At 39.9% G+C, this 27042-nt stretch overlaps 1 protein-coding gene across 1 annotated transcript in view; it reads left to right on the forward strand.

Moving 5' to 3' along the window:
• igsf9a (immunoglobulin superfamily, member 9a) overlaps positions 1-27042 on the forward strand; it is a 75061-nt gene that overhangs the window by 22978 nt on the left and 25041 nt on the right. The window contains exons 6-10 of the mRNA XM_086300238.1: positions 1720-1868; positions 2668-2779; positions 16911-17052; positions 22235-22380; positions 25033-25175. Of these exons, the coding sequence (XP_086156364.1) occupies positions 1720-1868; positions 2668-2779; positions 16911-17052; positions 22235-22380; positions 25033-25175 (692 nt within the window). The remainder of the gene's footprint in view (positions 1-1719; positions 1869-2667; positions 2780-16910; positions 17053-22234; positions 22381-25032; positions 25176-27042) is intronic.

The following is a 27042-nucleotide window of genomic DNA, read 5'->3' on the forward strand; positions in this document are numbered from 1 at the left end:
ACAAAACATGTTTTCCATTTACAAAACTTGCTGATATGTTTTGATTTTTAAAGTAAAGATTATGAGTTATTTAGTTGTTAAATTGTATTGGTTTCCAAAGGAAGAAACATAGAAAACATGACTTAATTCCTTTATTTTTTTAGGCTACATTCTATATAATATATATTAATACAGTATAAAGAAGTTTATATTATTCAAATGTGATCTTTTAGCTTACAGTCTACCGTATGAACTTCCACTCATCAGGTAACTGCTGTATATACTACATAAAAAATCACCTCTTAAACTGAAAGAAAACGAACATGATGTTAAAAGAAGTTTTTTTTTTTAATAGTGTCTAAACTTTTTTAACAGATCAGGTAATTTGGATAACTTCTGACTTCTTTTACCTGGATTTTGGAAAGAATAGTCATTGACTAGCGTTAGCGTCATACTTCTTGATAGGTGTAAATAATAAATCGTAATATGAAATATGCATCATTATTTTTGCCCTTTGAAGTTTATCTATATTTTCGAAAACCTTTGCTACGATTCCACACACAAACATACAGAACAAAGTAGGAGTGCGCCTCAGATCAAAGCGGCAGAAACAGTTTCACCGAGCTGGTCTGTGTGAGCATCAGGATAGGGGTGAGAATAGTAATAGATGATGACTGTATACTTGAGGGCTTGGATGTTACTTTGCTGGCATGCCCTGCAAGTATGGGCTTTACCTATTGTTTGCACTCCCCTTCAATAATAATCTGTGCGACTGTCATGGGTTTGAATTGGCGAGATAAAAGAACATGCTTCTTTTTCTGTTTTATTAGTCAATAATATACTAAAGTTTATTTTCAGAGAGTAAGTAAAAAAAAACTTAAATATTCTTCATATACAGCTACAGTAAGGATATAAGTTATGGTGGCTTTTTAACTCTGAAGTGTTTGCAGACAAAAAAGGAAGGCCTGATTGTCCTTTGATAAGATCTGAGATTTAAAGTGTCAGCAAGATGTTCTAAAGGCACATTTAAAAGGCTGCATTTGCAACTGACATTTTCAGTTAGGTATGTGAAATAATAATGTGTCTTTCAGGCTGCTGCTGTAACAAAGCAGGCTGTACTGCTGTCATGTTGTATATAAATGTATTGTCTGCTAATCCAGTTTTTCCTCTTTTGTATTTTTTCCCTTAATACTTCTGCTTTGAAGACAGAGCTTTCTTGCTTTTTACAGAAGGCTAAACAGCTCGAACAGCTTTAATGCTCCTTACCATTGACTCACCAAGTCTGTTGAAATGTACTGGGTGGATGAAACGCCATTCTTCCAAATGAATTTCCCCACATTTGGTGTTTTGATAGTGATATTGGAGATTGCTGTTTAACACATCGGTCCAAAATTTCCCACAGGTGTTCAGTTGTTGGAGCATGACATGTGATTCACATCATTTCAAAACTTATCAAACCAATCAGTGGCACCTTTATCCCTATGGAGACCATTTCCATCAGTAAAGAAATATTTCATCATATGAAAAAGTTGAAAATCTTTATATTAATTTGTTACACTTCCCACTCAGGGGACACAAACTATACCATCAGAATGTATGAACATGTATATTTGTTTATGGATGGTGTGAATAAGTATTCAATCGGAATTTGTTTTTCCATAAATGGCGGAATCTGTTTTTAAGTTTTTTAAATTTAGATGGTTAATGAGCATCTTCTTAAAGCTGTTTTTATATCCATAGCCCCACCCGCCTTCACTGAACCCCCACCTCCTGTCCTCGAGGCTTTGGTTGGAAGTCACATTTCTCTTTCCTGCATGACTAATGGCAACCCTACTCCAGCCATCACTTGGTTTAAAGACGGCATTGCCATTCAAAAAAATATTTCTGAGGTATGTATTTTTTAAGGGGTTTTAAACCTGCAATACAAGTATAGCGCTATAGTTGTTACATGCATGGGGTGAAATAAATAAACAAAATTTTCCTCGAAAATAATATATAGTAGTACTCTCTCTCTTTTTTTCAACCCTCAGCAGTTGGCTGCACCTTTCTGAGCCTGGTTCTACTGGAGGTTTCTTCCTTTTTAAAAGGGAGTTTTTAAAAGGGAGCCATCTGATTATTCGGATTTTCTCTATATTATTGTAGGGTCTTTACCTTACTAGTGACTTGAGTTGATTGTTGTTGTGATAAATAAAAGTGCATTGAACTGTATAGTGTTCATGCACTGCAATACATACAAAGTTTGGGTAACACTGAGCAAATGTATCCAAGATACTTTAAAATCAGCCTCAGTTCAAATGCCCATCCATCCATCCATCCAAGTTGACACAGTAGTGTTGATGCAAAGTGGCACACGAATAGGTTCTAGAAAAGTCCTTGGAAGGAAAACAAAGGTGCTTTGGACACAAGCACCAAATCTGTTATTACTCCTACCTGTTGAAATATTGTGGCACAGGAACCATTGTGTGGATACATGTGAAGTATGCACGTAGGAAGTGAAGATTCTACTATATTACTATTCTACTATCAGCTGGATGCAAATGTCATACAGTACTAAATACTGACATTATACTGTAGGATGCCAATGCTTTTGCAGGCTACAATTGCTGCTACCTATTGTACTTTCTGTGTGTTTACCTGCCTGCTGCATTCAGCCACCTCTCCGTTTTTTTACTATGTCATATTTATCAGGATGGAGTTTTATCTCTGCGAGCGGTGAGTATACATTCAGCAGGACAGTACACTTGCCACGCCTCCAACTCTGAGGGGAACGTGACTTGCGTGACAAAAGTGAAGATCAAAGGTCAGTTGTTGCCTAACAGTCTGTCTGTCTGTCTTTCTGCCTGCCAATTCCTTTAGTTTCTGTGATGTCTGTGTGCCCAACTGGCTTGAAGCCACCATAATTTACATTTCTGTTTCTTGCCCTTGCATCATGCAACAGAGCAGTAAAAGAAGTTCAAACTGAACTTGACTGGTATTTAGCCACGCAGTGACTAAATAAGAGTCAATATCATGATGTGAGACAAGATATCATCTGGGACTTGCCGATGTTGCTTTATCGTGATAAAGCTTTGTGTTTTGCTCAGTGTGAAGGCTTCATTTTAGAGACGTTGACGTAACTTAGTGAAAAGTTTATTGTCTGTGGTCATGAATATATGTGTATATATGTGTGTGTGTGTGTATATATATATATATATATATATATATATATAAAACACCCAGCACGCCCCTGCGGGCGGTTTATCCTTCAAGCTCGGGTCCTCTACCAGAGGCCTGGGAGCTTGAGGGTCCTGCGCAGTATCTTAGCTGTTCCCAGGACTGCGCTCTTCTGGACAGAGATCTCCGATGTTGTTCCCGGGATCTGCTGGAGCCACTCGCCTAGCTTGGGAGTCACCGAACCTAGTGCTCCGATTACCACGTGGACCACCGTTACCTTCACCCTCCACATCCTCTCGAGCTCTTCTCTGAGCCCTTGGTATTTCTCCAGCTTCTCGTGTTCCTTCTTCCTGATATTGCTGTCATTCGGAACCGCTACATCGATCACTACGGCCGTCTTCTTCTGTTTGTCTACCACCACTATGTCCGGTTGGTTAGCCACCACCATTTTGTCCGTCTGTATCTGGAAGTCCCACAGGATCTTAGCTCGGTCATTCTCCACCACCCTTGGGGGCATCTCCCATTTTGATCTCGGGACTTCCAGCTTATACTCGGCACAGATGTTCCTGTACACTATGCCGGCCACTTGGTTATGGCGTTCCATGTATGCCTTGCCTGCTAGCATCTTGCACCCTGCTGTTATGTGCTGGATTGTCTCTGGGGCATCTTTACACAGCCTGCACCTGGGGTCTTGCCTGTTGTGATAGACCCCAGCCTCTATGGATCTTGTACTCAGAGCTTGTTCTTGTGCTGCCATGATTAGTGCCTCTGTGCTGTCTTTCAGTCCAGCTTTGTCCAGCCACTGGTAGGATTTCTGGATATCAGCCACCTCCTCTATCTGCCGGTGGTACATACTGTGCAGGGGCCTGTCCTTCCATGATGGTTCCTTGTCTCCCTCCTCTTTCTTGGGTTTCTGCTGCCTGAGGTATTCACTGAGCACTCGGTCAGTTGGGGCCATCTTCCCAATGTATTCTTGGATGTTCCTTGTCTCATCCTGGACTGTGGTGCTGACACTCACCAGTCCCCGGCCCCCTTCCTTCCGCTTAGCGTGCAGCCTCAGGGTGCTGGACTTGGAAATACATAAAAAAACACCCAGCACGCCCCTGCGGGCGGTTTATCCTTCAAGCTCGGGTCCTCTACCAGAGGCCTGGGAGCTTGAGGGTCCTGCGCAGTATCTTAGCTGTTCCCAGGACTGCGCTCTTCTGGACAGAGATCTCCGATGTTATTCCCGGGATCTGCTGGAGCCACTCGCCTAGCTTGGGAGTCACCGCACCTGTGCTGGTGTAGTTCTTCTTCCCACCAGCAAGAGTCGCTACAGTTCTTTCATGCCAAGATTTGTTTGTTATTAGCTGTAGAGTTAGTAATGCAGCACACTTTGAGAAAAGACTGACTCAGCATGTTGTTCAGATAAACATCTGCATCCATCCTCTTCGTTGTTTTACAGAAAGCATCGCTTGTGAGTATTTAAGTTGAACAAGAGTTAATGCAACTATATTTGCTATTATTTATGCACTTTTATGGTTAAAGGTGTACTGTATTCAGATTTACTTTCTTTCCAATGTTAGCTAGTTTAGCCAACTGATTTGCATTATCGTGTGAATATATAGGCTGAATATTGCTTATTTCTTCTGTTTGTAGTTTCACTCTGTTGATAATTGAAGGCAGCGTCAATAAAAGGGACGATACACCTGTCAGTTGTCGAGGAGTTTATCTATCTGCATAACTGTATCCAGTGTAGCAGTGAGGGCAGAATAGTGAAAAAGCGTCCTTCTACAAGACAACCTTTGGATGTTACGTCAACTCAGCTACATCAACCATGTCTGAAGCAAGACAAGATAAAGCATCATCTGTCCGTTCAGAGAAATCATATGGGTCAAAGGGTACAAGTAGGTCATCTGCCAGTATGGCCGCCCTAAACGCTCGAGCCAAAGCTGAAGCAGCACGCAAAAGAGCCGAATATGCTAAAAAGGAAATCGAAATGCAAGTTAAGAAAGCAGAGCTTAAAGTAGAGGAAACACGTCTAGAGGCCACATTACAAGCCCTCCAACAAGAACGTGACGCGGAAGCGGCACACGCCGAAGCAATAGTTTTTGAAACAGCAGTCAATGATCTTGAAGAAGAACACGTGAGTGTACCTCAAAGGGTTGACACTTTGGAACGCACCTTTAACTATGTGAAAGACCAGCTCATCATCAAAGACAGCACAAGCCCAATTGGCCATACCGAGTATAATTCAATGCCTGCACCAAATGTCACATTCCTCACGCCAAAACAAGAGCCAACCAGGTCGGACACCTTAAAGGAATATGTCCTTCAACCTCTGAGTACTGACAAAGGAGAAAACGTTTCCCAGTCTCCGAAATTAATGCAGAAAATGTCACCAGGTACTTCACCGAGATTTGAACATAAGGTGAGCATGCAACAAGGAAACATTTCTGACATAGCCAGGTTTCTTGCAAGACGCGACTTACTCACCGGTGGCCTCCGAAGGTTCAGTGACAAGGCAGGAGATTACTGGGGATGGAAATCTTCGTTTGAGAATGCAATTTGTGACTTAAACCTAACGGCCAGTGAGGAACTGGATTTGCTGATTAAATGGCTTGGCACAGAATCAGTGCAATATGCATATCGTTTAAGAGCTGTGCATATTAACAATCCCTCTGAAGGACTTGCTAAGGTGTGGGAAAGATTAAATGAGTGCTACGGCTCCCCCGAAGCTATAGAGAACGCACTGCTCGACAGATTGGACCGTTTCCCAAAAATCTCATACAAAGATCCACAACTGTTGAGAGAACTACAGGACCTGCTCCTAGAAATAGATGCCGCAAAGAGTGAAGGTTACATTCCAGGTCTACTCTACCTCGATACAGCGAGAGGCATTAATCCAGTGGTGGAAAAACTCCCCTATGCTATGCAAGAAAAATGGATGAACTATGGTTCTAAATACAAAGAGGACCATTGCGTGTCATTTCCACCATTCTCTGCATTTGTGGCCTTCATCAGTAGAGAAGCAAAAATGCGCAACGACCCCAGCTTTAGGCAGTCTGTGCCGCCTCCTCCTGCCCTTTCAAAGACGAATAAACTTTACGAAAAACACGCTAAAAGAGAACCTATCTCAGTCATCAGAACCGAAGTTGTCAGTACGGAGCCGAAATCAACTCCTACAAACATTGAGGACCCAAATAAGGAATGTCCTATCCACAAAAGACCTCATGCTCTCAAAAAATGCAGAGCATTCAGGGAAATGCCACTGGAGGAGCGAAAGGCCTATCTCAAGAAAAACATGATATGCTTCAGATGCTGTGCTTCTACAAACCACCAGGCAAAGACATGTAAGTCAGAAATACATTGTACAGAATGTGATTCAAAATTACACATTACAGCTCTTCATCCGGGACTGGCATCAACGACTACTGCGACAGCTACTATTGCAGAGCCGGTAACAGTTGACGGCGGGGAGCGCAATGCAGCACGGCCCACAGCTATCTCGACATGCACACAAGTATGTGGAAGTGAATTTGAAAGTCACTCATGTGCCAAGATCTGCCTTGTGTTCATTTACCCAAAGAACTCACCTGAAAAGAAACTTAAGGCCTATGCCATCCTAGACGACCAAAGCAACAGGTCACTCGCAAAATCATCGGTTTTTGACACATTTGGCATCACAAGGAACTCATTTCCATATAAATTGAGAACCTGTGCTGGATTGGAGGAAGTGACAGGGAGGAGAGCTTTTAACTTCATTGTGGAATCGGCAGATTGCACGTCACGTCTTGAGCTCCAGACACTTATCGAGTGTGATATGCTACCCGACAATCGCAGTGAGATTCCCACAGCTGAAGCTGCTCGAAACCACACCCACCTTCAGGAAATCGCAACCGAAATCCCGGCTCTCGACCAGAGTGCTCAGATCCTGCTGCTCATTGGAAGGGACGTTATTCAAGCACACAAAGTTCTCGACCAGCGCAATGGACCTCCAAATGCGCCATTTGCACAGAAGCTAGCTCTTGGATGGGTGATCATTGGCAACGTTTGCCTGGGTGGAGCTCACAAACCCGTGCGTGCTAACATTTTCAAAACGAACATCTTAGACAATGGTCGTCCAAGTCACTTCCTTCCATGCAAAAATGCCATTCAGGTAAAGGAAAGTTTCAACTCGCAAGGCTACAACAAGGTCAACACCCCAATGCGAAGAAAGCACTCTTCGATTGGAGAAACAGTTTTCAAACAAACAAGTTTGGACGAGAGCCTCGGCTACTCACAGGAGGAAAGGGCCTTTTTACAGATAATGGATAAGGAAGTCTACCAGGACAGTGCTAACAGTTGGGTCGCGCCGCTACCTTTTCGTTCACCCAGGCCACGGCTGCCGAACAATAAGCGGCAGGCTATGCAACGCCTTACATCAGTACGCCACATGCTGAGCAAACGCCCTCAGGTAAAAGGTCAGTTTACAGACTTTATGCAAACTTTGTTTGACAATGGCCACGCTGAGATAGCGCCACCACTCACTAAAGAAGAAGAGTGCTGGTACCTCCCCTTCTTCGGCGTGTACCACCCGCGCAAACCGGAACAAATACGCATTGTCTTCGACTCAAGCGCACAACACAATGGAGTATCCCTCAACGATGTTCTTCTTACTGGGCCCAACCTCAACAATAGCTTGTTGGGTGTGTTGATGCGACTCCGTGAAGAAAAGGTGGCAGTCACAGCCGATATCAAACAAATGTTCCATTGCTTCGTGGTCAGGGAGGACCACCGGAACTTTTTGAGATTCCTCTGGCACCAAAACAATGACATGGATCAACCGATCGTGGAATACAGAATGACTGTACATGTCTTTGGCAACAGCCCGTCGCCCGCGGTTGCAACTTACGGACTCAGAAGGGCATCAGAGGACCGAGACAAGCAAGACATCACTACACAACATCTGGTGGAACGACATTTTTACGTAGATGATTGTCTTGCCTCCTTCCAATCAAGTACTGATGCCATTGTTGTTATGCAAAACGCTCAAGACACTATGGCTTCATCTAATCTGAGGCTACACAAGATTGCATCCAACGACGTGGACGTAATGAAGGCATTCCACAAAAACGATCTAGCCAAAGGTCTAAAAGACCTCGACTTAGGAGCTGACATTCTACCTATGCAAAGAAGCCTTGGAATAAGCTGGGACATTGCAACAGACAAATTCACGTTTCAAGCGTCCACTGCTGAGAAGCCCTATACCCGCAGAGGGGTACTTTCAGTTGTCAACAGTCTGTTTGACCCTCTCGGGTTTGCAGCTCCGGTCAGCATCAAAGGCAGAGCTCTCCTTAGAGAACTTTCCACAGACATATGTCAATGGGATGATCCACTCCCAGAAAAGTTGCTCCAAGAGTGGAGTGCATGGAAAGAGTCCCTGAAACTTCTCGAAGAAGTCAGAATACCGAGAATGTACACCTCTATATCCTTCAATGGTGCAGAAAAAAGGGAGCTCTGTATATTCTGTGACGCGTCTACAAAAGCTATCGCTGCAGTAGCCTATGTCAAGCTAACAGACTCAGAAGGCAACAATGAACTGGGATTCATGTTTGGCAAAGCAAAACTCGCACCGCAGCAAGAAATAACAATCCCCAGGCTCGAGCTATGTGCAGCTGTTCTTGCTGTCGAGATTGCTGACATTATCACAGAGGAAATTGATGTTCCCTTCCATTCTACAAGATTTTTCACAGACAGCAGAGTGGTACTTGGATACATACAGAATGAATCCAGACGATTCTACGTCTATGTATGCAATCGCATACAGAGGATTCGAAAATCGTCCAACCCAGAGCAGTGGAACTACGTTCCAACAGAGCTTAACCCAGCCGACATAGCTTCAAGATCAATCCCAGCTAGTGCACTCTCATCAAGCACATGGCTCAAAGGACCAGATTACCTACTGAGAGCAACTCCTGAAGTGACTAAACATACCTTTGAACTAGTCAATCCTGAATCAGATCCTGAGATCCGTCCAACAGTGACATCACTTTCAACCAATGTCGTGGCTTCTTTCCTCGAAACGAGACGATTTGCGTCTTTCTCTACTTGGGGGTCACTGTTGAGAGCAATAGCAAGGCTCATTCATATTGCAAGGTGTTACAGGAATAGCACTCCCCCAAAAGGGTGTCATGGCTGGCATATCTGCAAAAGTCTTAGTCCAGAAGATTACAGTAAGGCAAAGAGCGTTGTTCTGAGTGGTCTTCAACACGAGGTTTACCCTGACATCTTCACATGTCTTCAAGCCCAAAAAGACATTCCAAAACAGAGCCTTCTCAGAAAACTCTCTCCTTTCAAAGACAATGCAGACTGTCTCAGGGTTGGTGGTCGCCTTTCACAAGCCAGCATGGAAAGCGACGAAGCACACCCCATTATCATCCCAGGCAACCACCATTTAACTACTTTACTAATCCGACACTACCACCAACAGGTGCAGCACCAGGGGCGCCATTTCACAGAGGGAGCCATGAGATCCGCTGGCTTCTGGATTGTTGGTGGGAAACGGAGCATCAGTTCAGTCATCCACCACTGTGTAATTTGCCGCAAGCTCAGGTGGAACACAGAAACGCAAAAAATGTCAGACTTACCCATCGATCGTGTGACAGTCTGCCCCCCGTTCACTTACGTCGGAGTTGACGTCTTTGGACCGTGGACAATAAGCTCTCGGAGAACAAGAGGAGGCCTTGCTAGCAGCAAACGCTGGGCCGTCATCTTCACCTGCTTGGGCATCAGGGCCATTCATGTTGAGGTCATCGAGACGATGGAGTCGTCTAGTTTTATCAATGCTCTGAGACGATTCATCTCTATCCGAGGACCAGTAAAGCAGCTGAGGTCCGACTGTGGGACCAACTTTCTGGGAGCGTGCAAGGAGCTCGGAATAACTTCAAAACACTGCGGTAACCAGGAAATTCAAGACTTTTTATCCAAGAATGAATGCACATGGATCTTCAACCCTCCTCATAGTTCTCATATGGGAGGAAGTTGGGAGCGCATGATCGGCATCGTGAAGCGCATACTGGACTCTATGCTAACTGTCAACTCAGTTCGCCTGTTGACCCATGAGGTTCTCGTTACCCTTCTAGCAGAGGTAACCGCTATTGTAAACTCTCGACCGCTACTACCAGTCTCAGCAGATCCAGATTGCCCCCTTCTTCTTACGCCTGCTACCCTCCTTACGCAGAAAACTGGATTACCACCTACACCACCCGGACACTTTGACAATAAAGATATGTTCGGACGCCAATGGAGACAAGTGCAACATCTTTCAAATGTCTTCTGGCACCGTTGGAAAACACAGTACCTGCCGACACTCCAAGAGCGAAGAAAATGGCAATCTGTGAGTCAAAACCTTCAAAAGGGAGATCTAGTTCTTCTAAAGGACAGTCGAGCTAAAAGAAACCACTGGCCCATGGGGGTGGTTGTTGAGACCTTTCCTAGCCAAGACGGACATGTCAGAAAGATTGAGGTAAAGGTCACTTCTGGAGGAATATCTAAAACCTTCTTAAGACCAGTGACAGAGACTGTACTCCTGCTGCGAAATACTAATAGAGACATTGATCCTTAAAGATGGTGATGACATCCAATAGATGTCAGACGGGGAGTGTGCTGGTGTAGTTCTTCTTCCCACCAGCAAGAGTCGCTACAGTTCTTTCATGCCAAGATTTGTTTGTTATTAGCTGTAGAGTTAGTAATGCAGCACACTTTGAGAAAAGACTGACTCAGCATGTTGTTCAGATAAACATCTGCATCCATCCTCTTCGTTGTTTTACAGAAAGCATCGCTTGTGAGTATTTAAGTTGAACAAGAGTTAATGCAACTATATTTGCTATTATTTATGCACTTTTATGGTTAAAGGTGTACTGTATTCAGATTTACTTTCTTTCCAATGTTAGCTAGTTTAGCCAACTGATTTGCATTATCGTGTGAATATATAGGCTGAATATTGCTTATTTCTTCTGTTTGTAGTTTCACTCTGTTGATAATTGAAGGCAGCGTCAATAAAAGGGACGATACACCTGTCAGTTGTCGAGGAGTTTATCTATCTGCATAACTGTATCCAGTGTAGCAGTGAGGGCAGAATAGCACCTAGTGCTCCGATTACCACGGGGACCACCGTTACCTTCACCCTCCACATCCTCTCGAGCTCTTCTCTGAGCCCTTGGTATTTCTCCAGCTTCTCGTGTTCCTTCTTCCTGATATTGCTGTCATTCGGAACCGCTACATCGATCACTACGGCCGTCTTCTTCTGTTTGTCTACCACCACTATGTCCGGTTGGTTAGCCACCACCATTTTGTCCGTCTGTATCTGGAAGTCCCACAGGATCTTAGCTCGGTCATTCTCCACCACCCTTGGGGGCATCTCCCATTTTGACCTCGGGACTTCTAGGTTATACTCGGCACAGATGTTCCTGTACACTATGCCGGCCACTTGGTTATGGCGTTCCATGTATGCCTTGCCTGCTAGCATCTTGCACCCTGCTGTTATGTGCTGGATTGTCTCTGGGGCATCTTTACACAGCCTGCACCTGGGGTCTTGCCTGGTGTGATAGACCCCAGCCTCTATGGATCTTGTACTCAGAGCTTGTTCTTGTGCTGCCATGATTAGTGCCTCTGTGCTGTCTTTCAGTCCAGCTTTGTCCAGCCACTGGTAGGATTTCTGGATATCAGCCACCTCCTCTATCTGCCGGTGGTACATACCGTGCAGGGGCCTGTCCTTCCATGATGGTTCCTCGTCTCCCTCCTCTTTCTTGGGTTTCTGCTGCCTGAGGTATTCACTGAGCACTCGGTCAGTTGGGGCCATCTTCCCAATGTATTCTTGGATGTTCCTTGTCTCATCCTGGACTGTGGTGCTGACACTCACCAGTCCCCGGCCCCCTTCCTTCCGCTTAGCGTACAGCCTCAGGGTGCTGGACTTGGGGTGAAACCCTCCATGCATGGTCAGGAGCTTTCTTGTCTTTATGTCAGTGGCTTCTATCTCCTCCTTTGGCCAGCCTATTACCCCAGCAGGGTACCTGATCACGGGCAGGGCGTATGTGTTGATGGCCCGGATCTTGTTCTTACCATTCAGCTGACTCCTCAGGACTTGCCTGACCCTCTGCAGGTACTTGGTGGTTGCAGCCTTTCTAGCGGCCTCTTCATGGTTCCCATTTGCCTGCGGGATCCCCAAGTACTTGTAACTGTCCTCTATGTCTGCAATGTTGCCTTCTGGTAGTTCAATCCCCTCAGTTCTGACTACCTTCCCTCTCTTTGTTACCATCCGACTACACTTCTCCAGTCCGAACGACATTCCAATGTCATTGCTGTATAGCCTGGTAGTGTGGATCAGTGAATCGATGTCTCGTTCACTCTTGGCATACAGCTTGATGTCATCCATGTACAGGAGGTGGCTGACAACTGCTCCGTTCCGTAGTCGGTATCCGTAGCCAGTCTTGTTAATGATCTCACTGAGGGGGTTCAGGCCTATGCAGAACAGCAGTGGGGACAGAGCATCTCCTTGGTAGATCCCGCACTTGATGGTAACTTGTGCTATGGGCTTGGAGTTGGCCTCTAGTGTTGTACGCCACATCCCCATTGAGTTCCTGATGAAGGCTCTTAGGGTCCCATTGATCTTGTACAATTCTAGGCATTCCAGTATCCAGCTGTGGGGCATTGAGTCATAGGCCTTCTTGTAATCAATCCAGGCAGTGCACAGGTTGGTCAGTCTGGTCTTGCAGTCTCGGCTGATTGTTCTGTCTACCAGTAGCTGGTGTTTTGCACCTCTGGTATTCTTGCCAATTCCTTCATATCGGCTAAGACATATATATATATATATATATATATATATATATATATATATATATGTATATATGTGTGTATATATATATATATATATGTGTGTATATATATATATATATGTGTGTGTATATATATATATATATGTGTGTGTATATATATATATATATATATGTGTGTATATATATATATATATGTATATATATATACACACATATATATATATATACACACATATATATATATATATACACACATATATATATATGTATATGTGTATATATATGTGTGTGTATATATATGTATATGTGTATATATACGTGTGTATATATATACATATATGTGTGTATATATATATATGTATGTGTGTATATATATATATATGTATATGTATATATATATGTATATATATATATGTATATGTGTATATGTATTTTAATTTCTCTTTCTTTTATGAATAAAATGCATAATTAGTTCTTATTTTGAAAAAGAAACTTTTCTTCTGATAATAATTGTTTCTAATTGCTTGTAATACATGCAGGTGTTCACACACGTGAAAATTACAAAGATGTTTTCAAATCATAGCTCTACCGTCCAGTTTAGGGAGAAATGCATGTAAAATATGCAAATAGGTTACTGTATATCATTGGATTACACCAACACACCACTGCGTAATACACTGTGGAATATATTTCTGACTTCTTCTGTACTCCTACTCCAACTCCTACTGCTGATTTTCCTCTGGAGGACCAGGATTCATCTGTAGCATGGTGTATGGGGAAATAATTTTTGTTTTGGCAAAAAGTCTTGTTGAGGCTTCACTTAATTTTGGAATCTCACAGATGCAGTGGCCACATTTAAAATAATAATCATGAGCACGTACGGCTCTAAGTCACATTATCTGAGCTTTGGCTGCATTCCTCTGAAGCATTGCCACATGGATGGATTACTGACTAATAGCTGATCTGGATGGAATCAAACTAAAAGCCTTAAGTAACCTCTAAACACTCACTCTTGCATATATGTCATGCATTTATGATTATAAACTTGTTCAGTAATGAGCGCTGTAATGATTATGATCTTGTTTATATATGTATATAAGACATGTGGTGTTAGAACTTTTTTATTAGCTCTGTGCAAAGAGCACACATGTTAATACAAGTTTGGAGTGGCTCAGGGAAGAGATAAATGTAACATTGTAATGGTACTAAAATAGCTGCGTTTGACAAATTCCTTTCAGTTTCTTTGGTGTACACACTGTTTTTCTTTTTGACTTTTGGTTTGGTTTGTATTAGCACATTTGTCACCACAACTAAAGGCTTCAAAAGAGTCATTGTAGAAACCCTCATGTGTTAAAAGATCCAGTCAACCATTATAACCTTAGGAAGCTAGAGACTGACTGATTTATTGGTGTATATGGTGTCAGGTCATAGACTACAGATAAGTGATGGATGCAGCCTCTGTGAGGTCTCCCATTAGTTTGGAAAGTCACTCTTGAAGCTTTGAGTTAAACATTTAAGACATAAGATAGCTCAGATTTTTGAGGGCACTCTGTGCTCATACTTGTCAATCAAAACATAGACCTGCTCTAAAGTATACCAAACCTCATCTTCCTTTTACCACAAGTGGAACCATACTTTATATACTAAACAGCATTCACTCATCAGTGAAGTTACAGATTTAGTCAAATGTTGGCTAATTTTGTCATATATGAATTGCATATGATATATATATATACTGTATGACATCCTATTTATAAATTCTTTCTCCAGACAGAGGAGTCACTTCCTCCTTAGAAAGAACACTGGTTAAGGCAGTTTTGCATTGGCTCCACTTTTCAGAACCAGAAACGTTATGTATAGTTAATGTTTCCAGTGTGCAATGGCATGAAAACAGAACAAAACATATTACATATACATTAAAAGATGCTTGGGGTAACTCTGCAAAGATTTTTTACATAGTTTGTCTAGTAGAGTGGTTCTGATTCATTCTTAAATAGTAAAGTAATGATACCTTAATTGTCTTTTGTCAGTAAAATTTTAATGTACTGCACTTACATACAGTGACTAACACTACCTATCATTAAAAACAAAAAAAAATGCAAATGTTTCAGAAAGCTGTAAAAAGCTCATTTAAAATTAAGAAACATATATATATTTTTATTTACTATACAAATAACAAACCAATTAAATCATGTTCTTAAACCCACATTTGAGCCAGCACACTGGACTTCTCTGACAAGTATATCATTCAACCACTAAAACTAATTTATCTATTCAGGAATGCAAGTAAATATCTGTAGTTTGCCATCTTAATCAAAAAATAATAATGTCCTTAACAATTTTTTTCTGCTTCTTTTGTAAAACAGTAAATTTGAAAATTAAGAGATAACAACAGTAATTAATTAAAATTATATTTTTAATGCTAAAATATGAAGTGCTTATGCATACTGATACATTAACCATCACAGAAAATATTCTAGTAATTGCCTATACTCTTAGTTTAGGGCATCTGTGCATCTATAGAGCACCCTTGTACTCTATATACTGTATATACTCTGCATGTATGGATTTTTGTCAGATATATTGATGTCATAATTTTTTACTTCACTAAAAATGTTTAAGCACTGGCCTCACATATGCACAATCTGAGCTGTGTTTACTATTTCTACAAAATAGTGTCTTGACAAATTAGTTACTAATAACAGGTGAAGTCTATACTCCAACTTATCACCTGTACGGCACATATTGAGAATATAAATTTTTAAGTAAGTACGTACTTTGGTTTCTGAACAAGGACCCAGCAGACCTTGGAGAGAGACAAAGGGCTGCTCATAAAGAATGTAAAAGATGTATAAATACAGTGTATGTGACATGTCTGGTCAAGCAAAGACATGATGGGGACCGCTGCAACATCGCAGAATGTTTTGTATATTTTAGTGTTACGGTTAAAAGAAATGTTTGAAAAGCCAATGGGGTATTAAGTTGGATTTTATTTTCATTTCTCAGTAAACATCTACTTCTTACAATTCAACTTTTGCTGTGTTGTATTTTGTTTCTTTTATTAGGTTTTAGCATCTATTTTTGTTGTTATTACGTTTCACCAATATACAACCTATTTAACCATTAAATATCCAGTTGTTTCCCACTTTATCTGTGGTTGTGTCTTTCGCTACCATGCATTTCATGAATAATTCATTCTGATATTTATTAGATTGATATTTTGCATCACAGACTATTTCATTTTTTTCTCTCCTATGAATAATACGATTTTTAAGGGAATGTAAGAAATTAGTAGATGTCTCAAGGAGGGTAAAACAGGTTTTGCTCTGAGACCAGCTAAAACAAAAGGAATACAACATACTATACTCCTCTACAAGAAGAATACTGTAGTCCAGCGTAATGTTAAAGGATAATACTGAGCTACTGATGTATTTATGTTGTACTGAAACATATAAGGCATCTTTTATATCACGCTTAAGTATTTTTTAATACTTGAGCAATATACTGTCTTTTGTTGCATCATAAAAAAGGTGTAAGATAGTGAAGGTTACAGTAAGTATAATTTAATTAAAAGAGAATGCAATATACTAGAATAGATGCAACAATCTATTTGAGTCTTTTATCATTATTTGATTATATTGCAGCTCTTTCCTAAGAGGTCCTTCCAATTCAGTTTTTTTTTTGGCAAAATAGTCATTAAAGTAAAAGGAGAATACGACACCTAGTGTAGATAAGGGACATATTGTGAGGATGAGTATTGAGAAAGAGAAATCTGTTAAAACTGTTATTTGTATGAGGTGAATTTATTCATCTAGATACAAAGGAATTGTACTTATGTAATTTATTAATTTTTTGTGTCCTCTGCCAAACTGACACTGTTTCTTAGATTTTTAGGTTATTTATTTAATAACTATAGAGACAAAAAAAAAGGAAATCTTTATTATTATACCCTGCACTCAGCCTTTTTGTATCCTGCATCTCCAGGTCCGCCTGTCATTGTCATACCTCCCAAAAACACCTCTCTGAATATGTCCCAAGATGCACATCTCCAGTGCCAGGCAGTGGCAGATCCCCCCAACATGACATACGTGTGGGAAAAAGGTGGAGAAAATGTCTATCACATAGAGTGAGTGAACTACCATTTTGATTATTATCCTTTTTTCTTTTCTTTTTTTTCCGAGAATGTTGGAAAAGCTTAGTGGTTGTTACGTAAATCGAATTTTGTGCTTTTTGTTCAAGATTGCCTTCATTATCTTTTGCATCATAAAAAAAGGAAAATCACAAAAAGCGGATTACTGAGATTTGTCACATTAAATCTTTAATTTAAATTTTTTTTAAAAAAGGAAAAAGAACCCAACATGTTGGGCAGGTTGTACAAGAGATGAGATTTACTTTATAGTGACTGTATTGAAAATTTACCAGAAGCTTAACCTCACCTCCTCCTACAGTATATCTTAGTAATAGGCATTATAGCACACAAAAGCCCAATTCTGTGGGTTTAACAAATCCAGAACATTCCTTAAAAGTATGTCTGACATCTACTTGTGTCAGTTCATTGAATACTTTCATGACAATAACTAACATGCAGTCTGCAGAGTGTCTTTATTAAACAGGCGCAGATCTTGTACGTGTTGGTATATACTGACATTTTGGTGAATGAGGGCGAGTCTTCAGACTCTGCATTAAATAAAGGGATACATGAGATCACAAAATGTGCTCATGAAATTTACAGCAAGATGTCATCAATTTTATATGTTTTATCATTCAATTATTTATAAGGCACTCAAACCCCCTGTCACTCAAGTTCAAAAATGTCAGGTAAACGTGGATCCATACGTTCTGTTGATCTGGAAACATGGATACATTCATGCAAAGATCACTTTATTATGAAACCCTCATTGATGCTGCATATAATGCATGGTAAATGCAATACATAGTATGGTTTCTTTGAGTTTAATAGCTAATGTTTGCATGCACTAATATAGCAACAAATTTACCAGGCAAATGTAAAATTGTTATAAAACTGCAACAGCACCAAGGGAAAATACACCCAATACAGCCTGTAGGTTTTTTTTTGTTATTCATAAAAACTGAGTATTTAGTGTCCCGTGGGAGTGTCTAAGGTGATCTGTGGTTTGTCTGCCAGAATATGCACATCACTGTGCTCAAGCTTTTTAGTGCCAAAAATAAGAAATGCTTTTAAAAATAACACCATGAATTGCTTTTATTTGTCAAGTTACTTCAGGGCACCTTTTCTAGCTGGAGATAGTCTTTCAGGCTATGCATTTGCAGTTGTTGTCATGCTTCAGAATTCATCATGGACCAATCACACGTCCCCACATACTGTTGAATAAGTATATAAGCACCTGACTTGACTTGTTGTTTTCTAGATACAAGTGAAACATCTAGACAGACCTGAATTAACGAAAATGAGCACTGAGTGATTTCTTTTCACTCTGAGGTAACATTGACTGCACAAACTGTTTTTACAGTCCTGTGGTGATCTAAGGGCCACGTTAAAGAACTCACAACTAAAAGGTTTCTTTGCTGGCCCAGAATTGAAAGCGCTTTGCAGTAATCAAGTCTGCTAGTGATGAAAGAATGCTTTATTCCTTCGGTATATGCCTAGGAGAGAGGGTGAGCTGTGCACCAGAAATATTCCTGAGATGATAGAAGGTGGATTTTTTTTTTTTTTTTTTTTTTGCTACTTCAGATGTGAAATTTAAATAAGGAAAAAAAGAAACACACACACACACGCTGAGGTTACTTGTTTGGGGCTTGACATTTTGTGCTAAGGATTTTAAGTCAGAGACTAGCCTCTGTTTTCATATTTTACCTGCAGTTCTTCTTAACTAGTGTGGCTTGTCTATGTTTGTCCAGGTGTAGACAACAGGGTAACACCCATTAGCTGATATGAAAAACAACATTGTATCACATTGAAGTTTCCTAAATCAGTGTTTATTTTCTTATGAATTAATGCCTCATATGCACTGGGCATTAAATATTAATGAGCACAGTGATTAAAAGTAGGGAAAAAACATATATTGCACTGCACTGTCCTCAGTCTCCAATTCTCTTTCTAGTATCAGCTGGTCAAAAGGTATGAAGTTAAAAGTTAGCTGATAGATAATGAATCAGTGGAATCAGAAATGTATCTCGGCAGGTGTTAGATGCAGAAGGTTATTAGTTTGTAAATACTGGAAACAGCATATTTTGTGTGTTTGTAAATGTGCAATTTCACCACAATGTTATAAGACAAAAAATAGGCTAAAATACTTCATTTATCTCATGGTTTTTAACTTATTTTTTTACCCCCAAATTATGTAAAGGACAATAAAAGATAACATTATGTTGTAGTCTCCAAACACAAAGAAAAATACACAAATAAAATAAAAATAGAAAAGAGAAGAAATTCTGATGTTGCAGTAGCATCAGTCGTGTCACTTTAAAAGAAGAAAAAAGATATTGCCCTGAAAACTGCAAAGCGCCAAATGAGCTTTTCTCTATGAGAGGTTTCATAAAAGCTCTGTTTTGTGCCAGAGAGAAGATGGAGTGAGCAGGGAATGGCTCATGATTGCCAGCATATCATGCACCAGACAATTGAACAGTCTCTTAAAAAACAGTGGCTGGGATAGGGTCAGTTGAGCAGGTTGGGGGCTTAATTTGCATTACTTCTCCCCTTGAGCATTTCTCTAAAACAGGTATTACTGTTCATTATACTCAGGTTAATACTCAACCAGATCTCAATTGGTGGGGGGGAGATTCAGAGAGGCTTTTTGGACCTGATATATATTGCTGTTAACAGCTGAGTAGAGCGTATGAGGATTATTCTGATTATCTATGACTAATGGTGGGAAATAAGCCTTTTTTTTCATTTCTTTGTTAAAAATAGTGAGGTGCTTTTTGACAGTGCCAAAATAGATTTCCTATATTCATTTCTCCATTTACACTCAGATTTCATGCTGTTGTTTGGGTTTAAGATGCAATCATGGCAAAAAAAAATAAATAAATAATCAACACATCCCTTTGAATTTGTCATATTTTCAGTGTATTTTGACCTTTGTACCTTTTAAGAAAGACACTATTCTCAAACTAATTATTTCATGTTCACAGCATTAATTACAAAAAGTAAAGTCATTCATGTGGAAACAGTAAGTAAAGTAAAGTCGTACAGCTGTAACACCTTCAGATCCATAAATTTCGGATCAGGTGTTCCAGATTGGGTGCCAATGATTGGACACTCTTTAGAAGTGAGAGCTGGAACCTGTCTTATTTAAAAAGTATGACATCAAGAGTCTGGTGTTTTCTTTGCTATTGAAGTGTGTCCTCTCATGTCAAGATCTAAAGAACTCTGTAAGGGAATCAGAAAAAAAGTTTTGGGTGCCTATGAGTCTGGCAAGGGACTTAAAAAGATTTTGTACAAGAATGGCTGCCCCAGCAAATTTAGCCCAAGAGTAAAGTGTTTGATGGAAAAAGAAGTCTCCAAGAACCCCCTGGACTTTATTCCAGGACCTACAGGAAACTCTTGCTACTGTTCATGTGCTGACCTGCAGATGAGATGTGCAAGGAAAAGACTTGGCTGCCTAAAAGTAACATTAGGCCAAAACCAAGACTCTTATGCCTGGCTTTTTGGGTTGCTGTGTTCCAGACTGGTAACTCAAATGTCGATTTGTCAAGTCACAAATGCTGTGACCATCACAAATGTGATGTGATGAGCATGTCACTTATGGACATTTGTGTGTAGTGTCATGATTTGGGGTCGCTGTGGACTGGGGAGTCTCTGAGTCCCAGTTATGAGCAGTTATTATCTTTGCTGTGTAAGATATTATGAATTTATTAAGTAGTTTAAAACTGAACCTGAAGGGTACCCTTTGATGGTATAATGGTTCCCATCAAATAAGCAAATCAGCCAAGGAATGGCTGCAAGAGAAGTGATGAAGAGTTATGAAAAGGCCTAGTCAGGTTAAAAGCTACGTTATCATCTTGTTGCCGTTCAGCAGAAATGATGTCACAAATAGAGCTGGCTATGTTTGTTTTACATTGTAGGAGGATTTAAATGGGCTGTACATGAAAAAAGCCCTCTATCATAATACAGTTGACTGAAATCTACATGTGGCAGTGGCAGAAAATTTTACAAGAGCCTGGTGGATAATTGTGCAAAAATACCTACAAGTTATTGATGCCAAACAGGGCAGTATTAGCTTAAGAGAGCAAGAGTAACGTGGATATTAAATGTGTTTGTTGAGTTATTAGAATAGAAACTGCTAATTAAAAATGCTAATTATTCCATGTATGAAAAAACAAACAAACAAAAAGCAAACAATTTATTTTTTTGAATGAGCCCTGTACATCTATCATTTTTCATAAGTAAATCACCTTAGGATAAACTAAAGCTGACACTTTTAACCTGGGAAAAAACGAATATAAGGAAATGTAAATATGTGGCTACATTCTCTATATGTCTATTTTCCATAGCAATTCATTCCATAGTTGATGGCATATTTTAGTTTTGACACTAGTGCTGCTGAATAAAATTGACGATAAAGAAATGTACGTCCAATAAACCTTTGACCTCTTGTTTTATTTTGTCCTGTAAGATGGTAAAAAACAACTTCTTACCATCTCCAGTTTTATTCTGCAGGTTGTCCTCTGTGTGTCTGCCTGTTCCTGAGGCAGTTAACATACCGAGGGTTTGATAGAGATTTGTTTGCTAAAGAAGCTGGCCCCCGCTGCAACTGACTGATACAGTAAATGCGCCGTAAAGCCTCATAATTGAGTTAAAAGAGCTTGAAAAGCTCTGTAGGCCTTCAGCATTGGCGATAAATCTTTGCGGTCACTGACAGTGACCCATATCACATTTTTCGATTGATTCTCTGTTAACATGAAACTGAAACAACTAAAATATTCAGTGGCACTGGCTATTTTTCTTCAATGCAAGAGGAAAACAGTAGTGCTAAGAAATATCCAAGTTTCTTATAGTACGTGAATGTGAATGTGGCTGAAGGTGGTCCCTTAAACATAACACCAAAGTCACAAGCCTGTTAGATGGATTTGTTTGTTTGTCTTTTTTTTCCTTTCTCTTTAAATATAAGGATGTATAACATGAGTGGGCACACTGCCTCTCACTCTAACTGAAATAAAATGAAATGTCCTTAACCTCCATCTGCACAGAACAGTGAATAACAATATTAATAATAACAAAAAAAAAAACCCCTCCTACACTTTTGATGTTCTGAAAATGTGCTAGAGAATATTTCCCTCTTATTCTAAAGTAGCTGGTTTGCTCTCATACTGATGTTTTTCTCAAGGTCTCTAAAGTCACGAGTGAAGATCATGGTAGATGGGACTCTACTTATCTCCAGGCTGATCCCAGAGGACTCTGGCAACTACACCTGTGTGCCAACCAATGGCCTGCTCATGCCGCCAACTGCCTCTGCCATCCTCACAGTGATGCGTACGTTTGTGTGTGGTCTGTGGCTAATATATAATAAGATGTCATAAGAAGAAATATTTACTGTGTACTTCATTTATCCCAGATTGGTCAATTCTTTTTAGCTACAACACACAACATCTTAAATAAGTTAAACATACACTAATTAATGTACTATATAGCAAGTAAAATATTTCAGTAACTCCAGCAGAAACAACATTTCAAATGGCTACAAAAGTGGTAAAGCAATTAATAGTAAAGCATTAATTGGCTCACAAGTGTCTGTTTTAACTAAGCTGAAATTAATTAAACATCAGGGTACAGATGACTGTCTGCTAGACAGATGTGTTGCATTATAGAGATATTGTATCAAGTATGAAACAATTTTCCGTGTCTGTCCTTGTGGCAGGGGAGCTGAATCAGTCTGTTAGAGAAAGTGCTTCAATGTTTGCTTAGTAACCTCTGCAGTACAGCATAAAAGTTGTCCAGTTTTCATCCAATCACAGAGCCACTATGAGTCCTTAAAAGACTATTTGTAATTTCCTTCAAATTTCATTTCTTTTCATTATTGTCTCTATTATTATGAATATTATTGTCATTAAGGCCTGAGCACTCACAGTGTAAAGGCCCCATTGTATCTGCTCAGTTTAATATTATTTCGACAAAATAATTGCCTGTTTGAGGGCCTAAATTGCATGAAAACTTGTGAAATCTGGCAGTAATTTGGCATTGATTAATTTTAGAAACAACTTCAATAGCAAGGTAAGAGTCCACATGGACTGCCTATGTAACATTTCTGGATTTTAAAACCTTGGTCACCTAGAATAATCAGGTCATTCCCAGTAACCCTCAAACCATTAAAACACACAAAGATGCAAAAAATATTATCAAAGATGTACTTCTATGGGGTGTGAGCATGACACATTAGATAGTGTTTCAGTGGATGGTGCTGACAGAAATCCATCAAGTGTTGGCATCACAGATGGCAGGAGGCTAACACACATAGTAGAGGAAGCTGACACACCTGTATGTAAGTCAGGCGTTGAGTAGCTTGGTCATCCAGAAAGAACCAGAGTCCATTTGCATCACAGTACAAATAAACTTTGACTTGTTCATCTTGTTTTAGTTCACTATGCTGCATTTTCAGCACTGATAACTTCTGAACAACTTTCCTCAGCACAGATAACCAAAGCTTTAGGATCAACTGTGCTGTGTGAATATAGAGTAAAGAAACTCAGCCTTTGCACAATCCTCCTTTTCATCTAAGTCCATTAAGGCAAGAACCAAGCTCCCCTATGCCTTGAAAATGTCTAGATTATTATTTTTTCTTTAGAGGCAAAAAAGAAAGTGGATTCTAAGAAACCAGCCGTGTCATATATTTTATATAGTTTATATATTGAAAGGGTGGTCTCCTTATTGAATGAAGGGTACATGTACATATAGAGGTTTTACAGTGTGTATACTTCTGTTATGTTTCTGGAGTGGAGATGATATATGTATTTTTGAAAACATATTTCTATTTTTATCTAGTATCTTTGATAGTCTTTAAAATACAAATATGTATCGAAATTAGGTTTTACTTGCCCATGGGCAAGATATGTTTAGTCCATGGTCCTGACAAAGATAAAAACAAAATTATAACTAAACTGGTGAATAGAATATTTAGGAAACCATAACATGATTAGTGTGAGTACATATATGATGGATTTATCTGCCAATGCCAATTAGCAGATTTACTACATATCTGACATGTTTTGCTTACTGTGGGTTGCTGATGACAAAGGGTCAATTAGTCTGAGCTTTCTTTCATATGTCGCATGTATTCCCTTCATGTGGAGTGGCAGTCTTCACTTTAGAAACATTGTAGCATCGTAAGGTAGACAAACACTGTGATGGACAGTCACAAACAATATTTTAAGCTTCATTTTAAGCACTAAGTCATAAAAAAACATGTCCTGATTAGTTTAATTACCACTAAGAAAGCCCCAGTCATATTTTATATATTGAAACAGTGATCTCAGAAAAAATATATAAAAGACAGTAGGAAAGTGAAAGTAACTGATAACTTTAATGCCAAGCGGCAAAGGATATCCGTACCTTCTTTCAACAGAGGTACAGTGGAAATTACAAAGTTCCTGGATGAGACTGATAACTAGTGTTTATTAAGGAAATCTATATAAATTAAATCAAAAAGATGAAAATAAGATTCCAGAGACATTAAATATGGTGTTTTATTGCACTGCTGTCAGCAGTAGAATTAGTTCTGAAATAAACTGTAATGAAAAAATGCACAGTTCCTAGAACCGATGTAGAAAACTAGACCATACATTCCCTTGAAACCCCAATTTTTGTCTTGTTTTTTCCGCTTATTGTATTTTTTATTTGTGAGGCTTCTTTAAGGTTTTGTAAACAGTTCCCTATTAACATTTTGCTCTTGCCTGTGAAATATATTATTCTGTCAGGCACTCAGTCAACTGCAAACTTCTTATACTGAATACACAGACTTGCAGAAAATGCACTACAACAAAACAATTGTTTTTCAAAATAAGTTATGGATCATGGCACAGTTCCTCTGCAGTGGTATGTGCAGTTTTCCTCAGTGTTGACACAGTAAAGTATTTGAATGCTTAACTATTACAAAAATAAATAATGTTTTATCTATATAACTGTTCTCAGACCCAGCCCAGGCACTAAAAATGCCCCAGGAAACATACCTCCCCACAGGTATGGATGGTGTGGTTTCCTGCCCAATGGTAGCTCAGCCCCCGCTGCTCCGTGTGGATTGGATGAAGGACGGAGAACCAGTCGACCTGTCTTTGGTAATAAGAATAATAATTTCCACATAACCGCACATTTTCCTTAATAATCAGCCTTTGCTGTGTCCTTAAAAAAATGCTATCCCCTGTTCTGTGCACCCAACACTAGACTATTGATTTATGATACTCACAAGGAATCACTGGCTGTTTTCTATTAGTACAGAATGCACAATTTGTCCAACATTGCTGTGAGCTTTATGACTCGATAGCTTTGAGCATTTACTATATTTATTTACTATTTATGTAGTTATTTAAACATTATAAATTCACATTTCCTGTGCTGACGCATCAAAATATGTTCTGTTTCCTAGGTCTAAGGCCATGCAATCACATACATTTTAATAGAGTGGCAGACTTTTTTCAGTCTTAAAAGCTATGAAAGCCATCCTTAAGGCATTCCTTACTGCCCCGTGTACTCCCATCTTTTTCTATTATTCTTCTGCTTTCACTTCAATCTACTGCTCATTTCATCTCATTGGATAAATGGGTGTAGGAACCATTACAGATGGGGGAGGGGAGTAGCTTTGTCCTTTCTTTAAAAAAAAAAATAGTTGCGCACACACACACACACACACACACACACATACATACATACATACATACATACATACATACATACATACACATATATATATATATATATATATATATATATATATATATATATATATATATATATATATATATACATACATACATACATACATACATACATACATACATACACATATATATATATATATATATATATATATATATATACATACATACATACATACATACATACATACATACATACATACATACATACATACATACATACATACATATATATATATATGAGGTGGTGCAACAATACTCGTATCGATATTGAACCGTTCGATACAGTGCTTTCGGTTCGGTACGCATATGTATCGAACAATACAGAGGATCGCAAGTTCGATTCCTGCCTGGGGCGTCTGTATCCAGTAAGGGTCCTAAGGCTAGACCCCTTATGCTAAGCAAGCCTACCGCAGACATGAGCGAGACAGATAAATATGAAGGCATGCCGGCTCGGACGCCGCCCGGATCAACAAGGTCCGCGTCAGGTGTTGAGGAACCAGGGTACCCTGACGAAAAGTGGGCTACTGGAACAAGAAGGCATCGGTGGGCAAGAGACGAAAACAGGGCGTTGTTGGAATGCTACTACGCAAGTAACCCCGGCGGAAGGGGCTACATGAATAGGATGAGGGACCTATGGATTCTTCGATACCCAACATCCACAATGACGGCGAAAAGTGTTCCAACATTCGAAAGAAGGGACTGCTCTCACAGCTAGAGATTGACGAGGTACAACACAAATGCTACGGCAAGGGGGAATCAGGACGCCCGGTCAGGGGGGAGATATCATCACCCCCACCCGAGATTGGGTACATAGCCCCAAGTGCGATAGGAGAAGGATCGTTGAGTGCGAGAGGAACTGACCTGAAAAATAGGATCATGGCCAAGCTTGAAACCTGGATCCCCCGTAGCCGGTTACCAAGATTACGTGAAGTACCCTCAGAAGGTCTGCTAGATGATGTTAATGCAGCACTACGGACAATACCTACAACCACGATTACCAACACTAACAAGCTGATCTACAATACGGCAGCAGTGATCAGTGAGATGCTTGGCTATAAGTAGAACAGCCACAAGGGGCAGTACCCTCCATGGATCAAAGTAAGATCAAAGTAGCACGGAGGGAGGTTAGCCAACTAACGGAGTTGCAGAAAGGTGCGACAAAGAAGGTGCATAAAAAATACAGCAAGCTGTCCATACCTGAGGCCTTGGAAACTGCCAAGCAAAGACTCACAGCCTTGGCCAGCCGCTTGAGGAGGTACACCAGAGA

This window comes from Aulonocara sp. 'chitande type north' Nkhata Bay, linkage group LG7, assembly GCF_057382095.1.
Source record: "Aulonocara sp. 'chitande type north' Nkhata Bay isolate Kocher_YH1m ecotype deep benthic linkage group LG7, A_spYH_male_GT1.1, whole genome shotgun sequence".
Classification (NCBI taxonomy): Eukaryota; Metazoa; Chordata; class Actinopteri; order Cichliformes; family Cichlidae; genus Aulonocara; species Aulonocara sp. 'chitande type north' Nkhata Bay.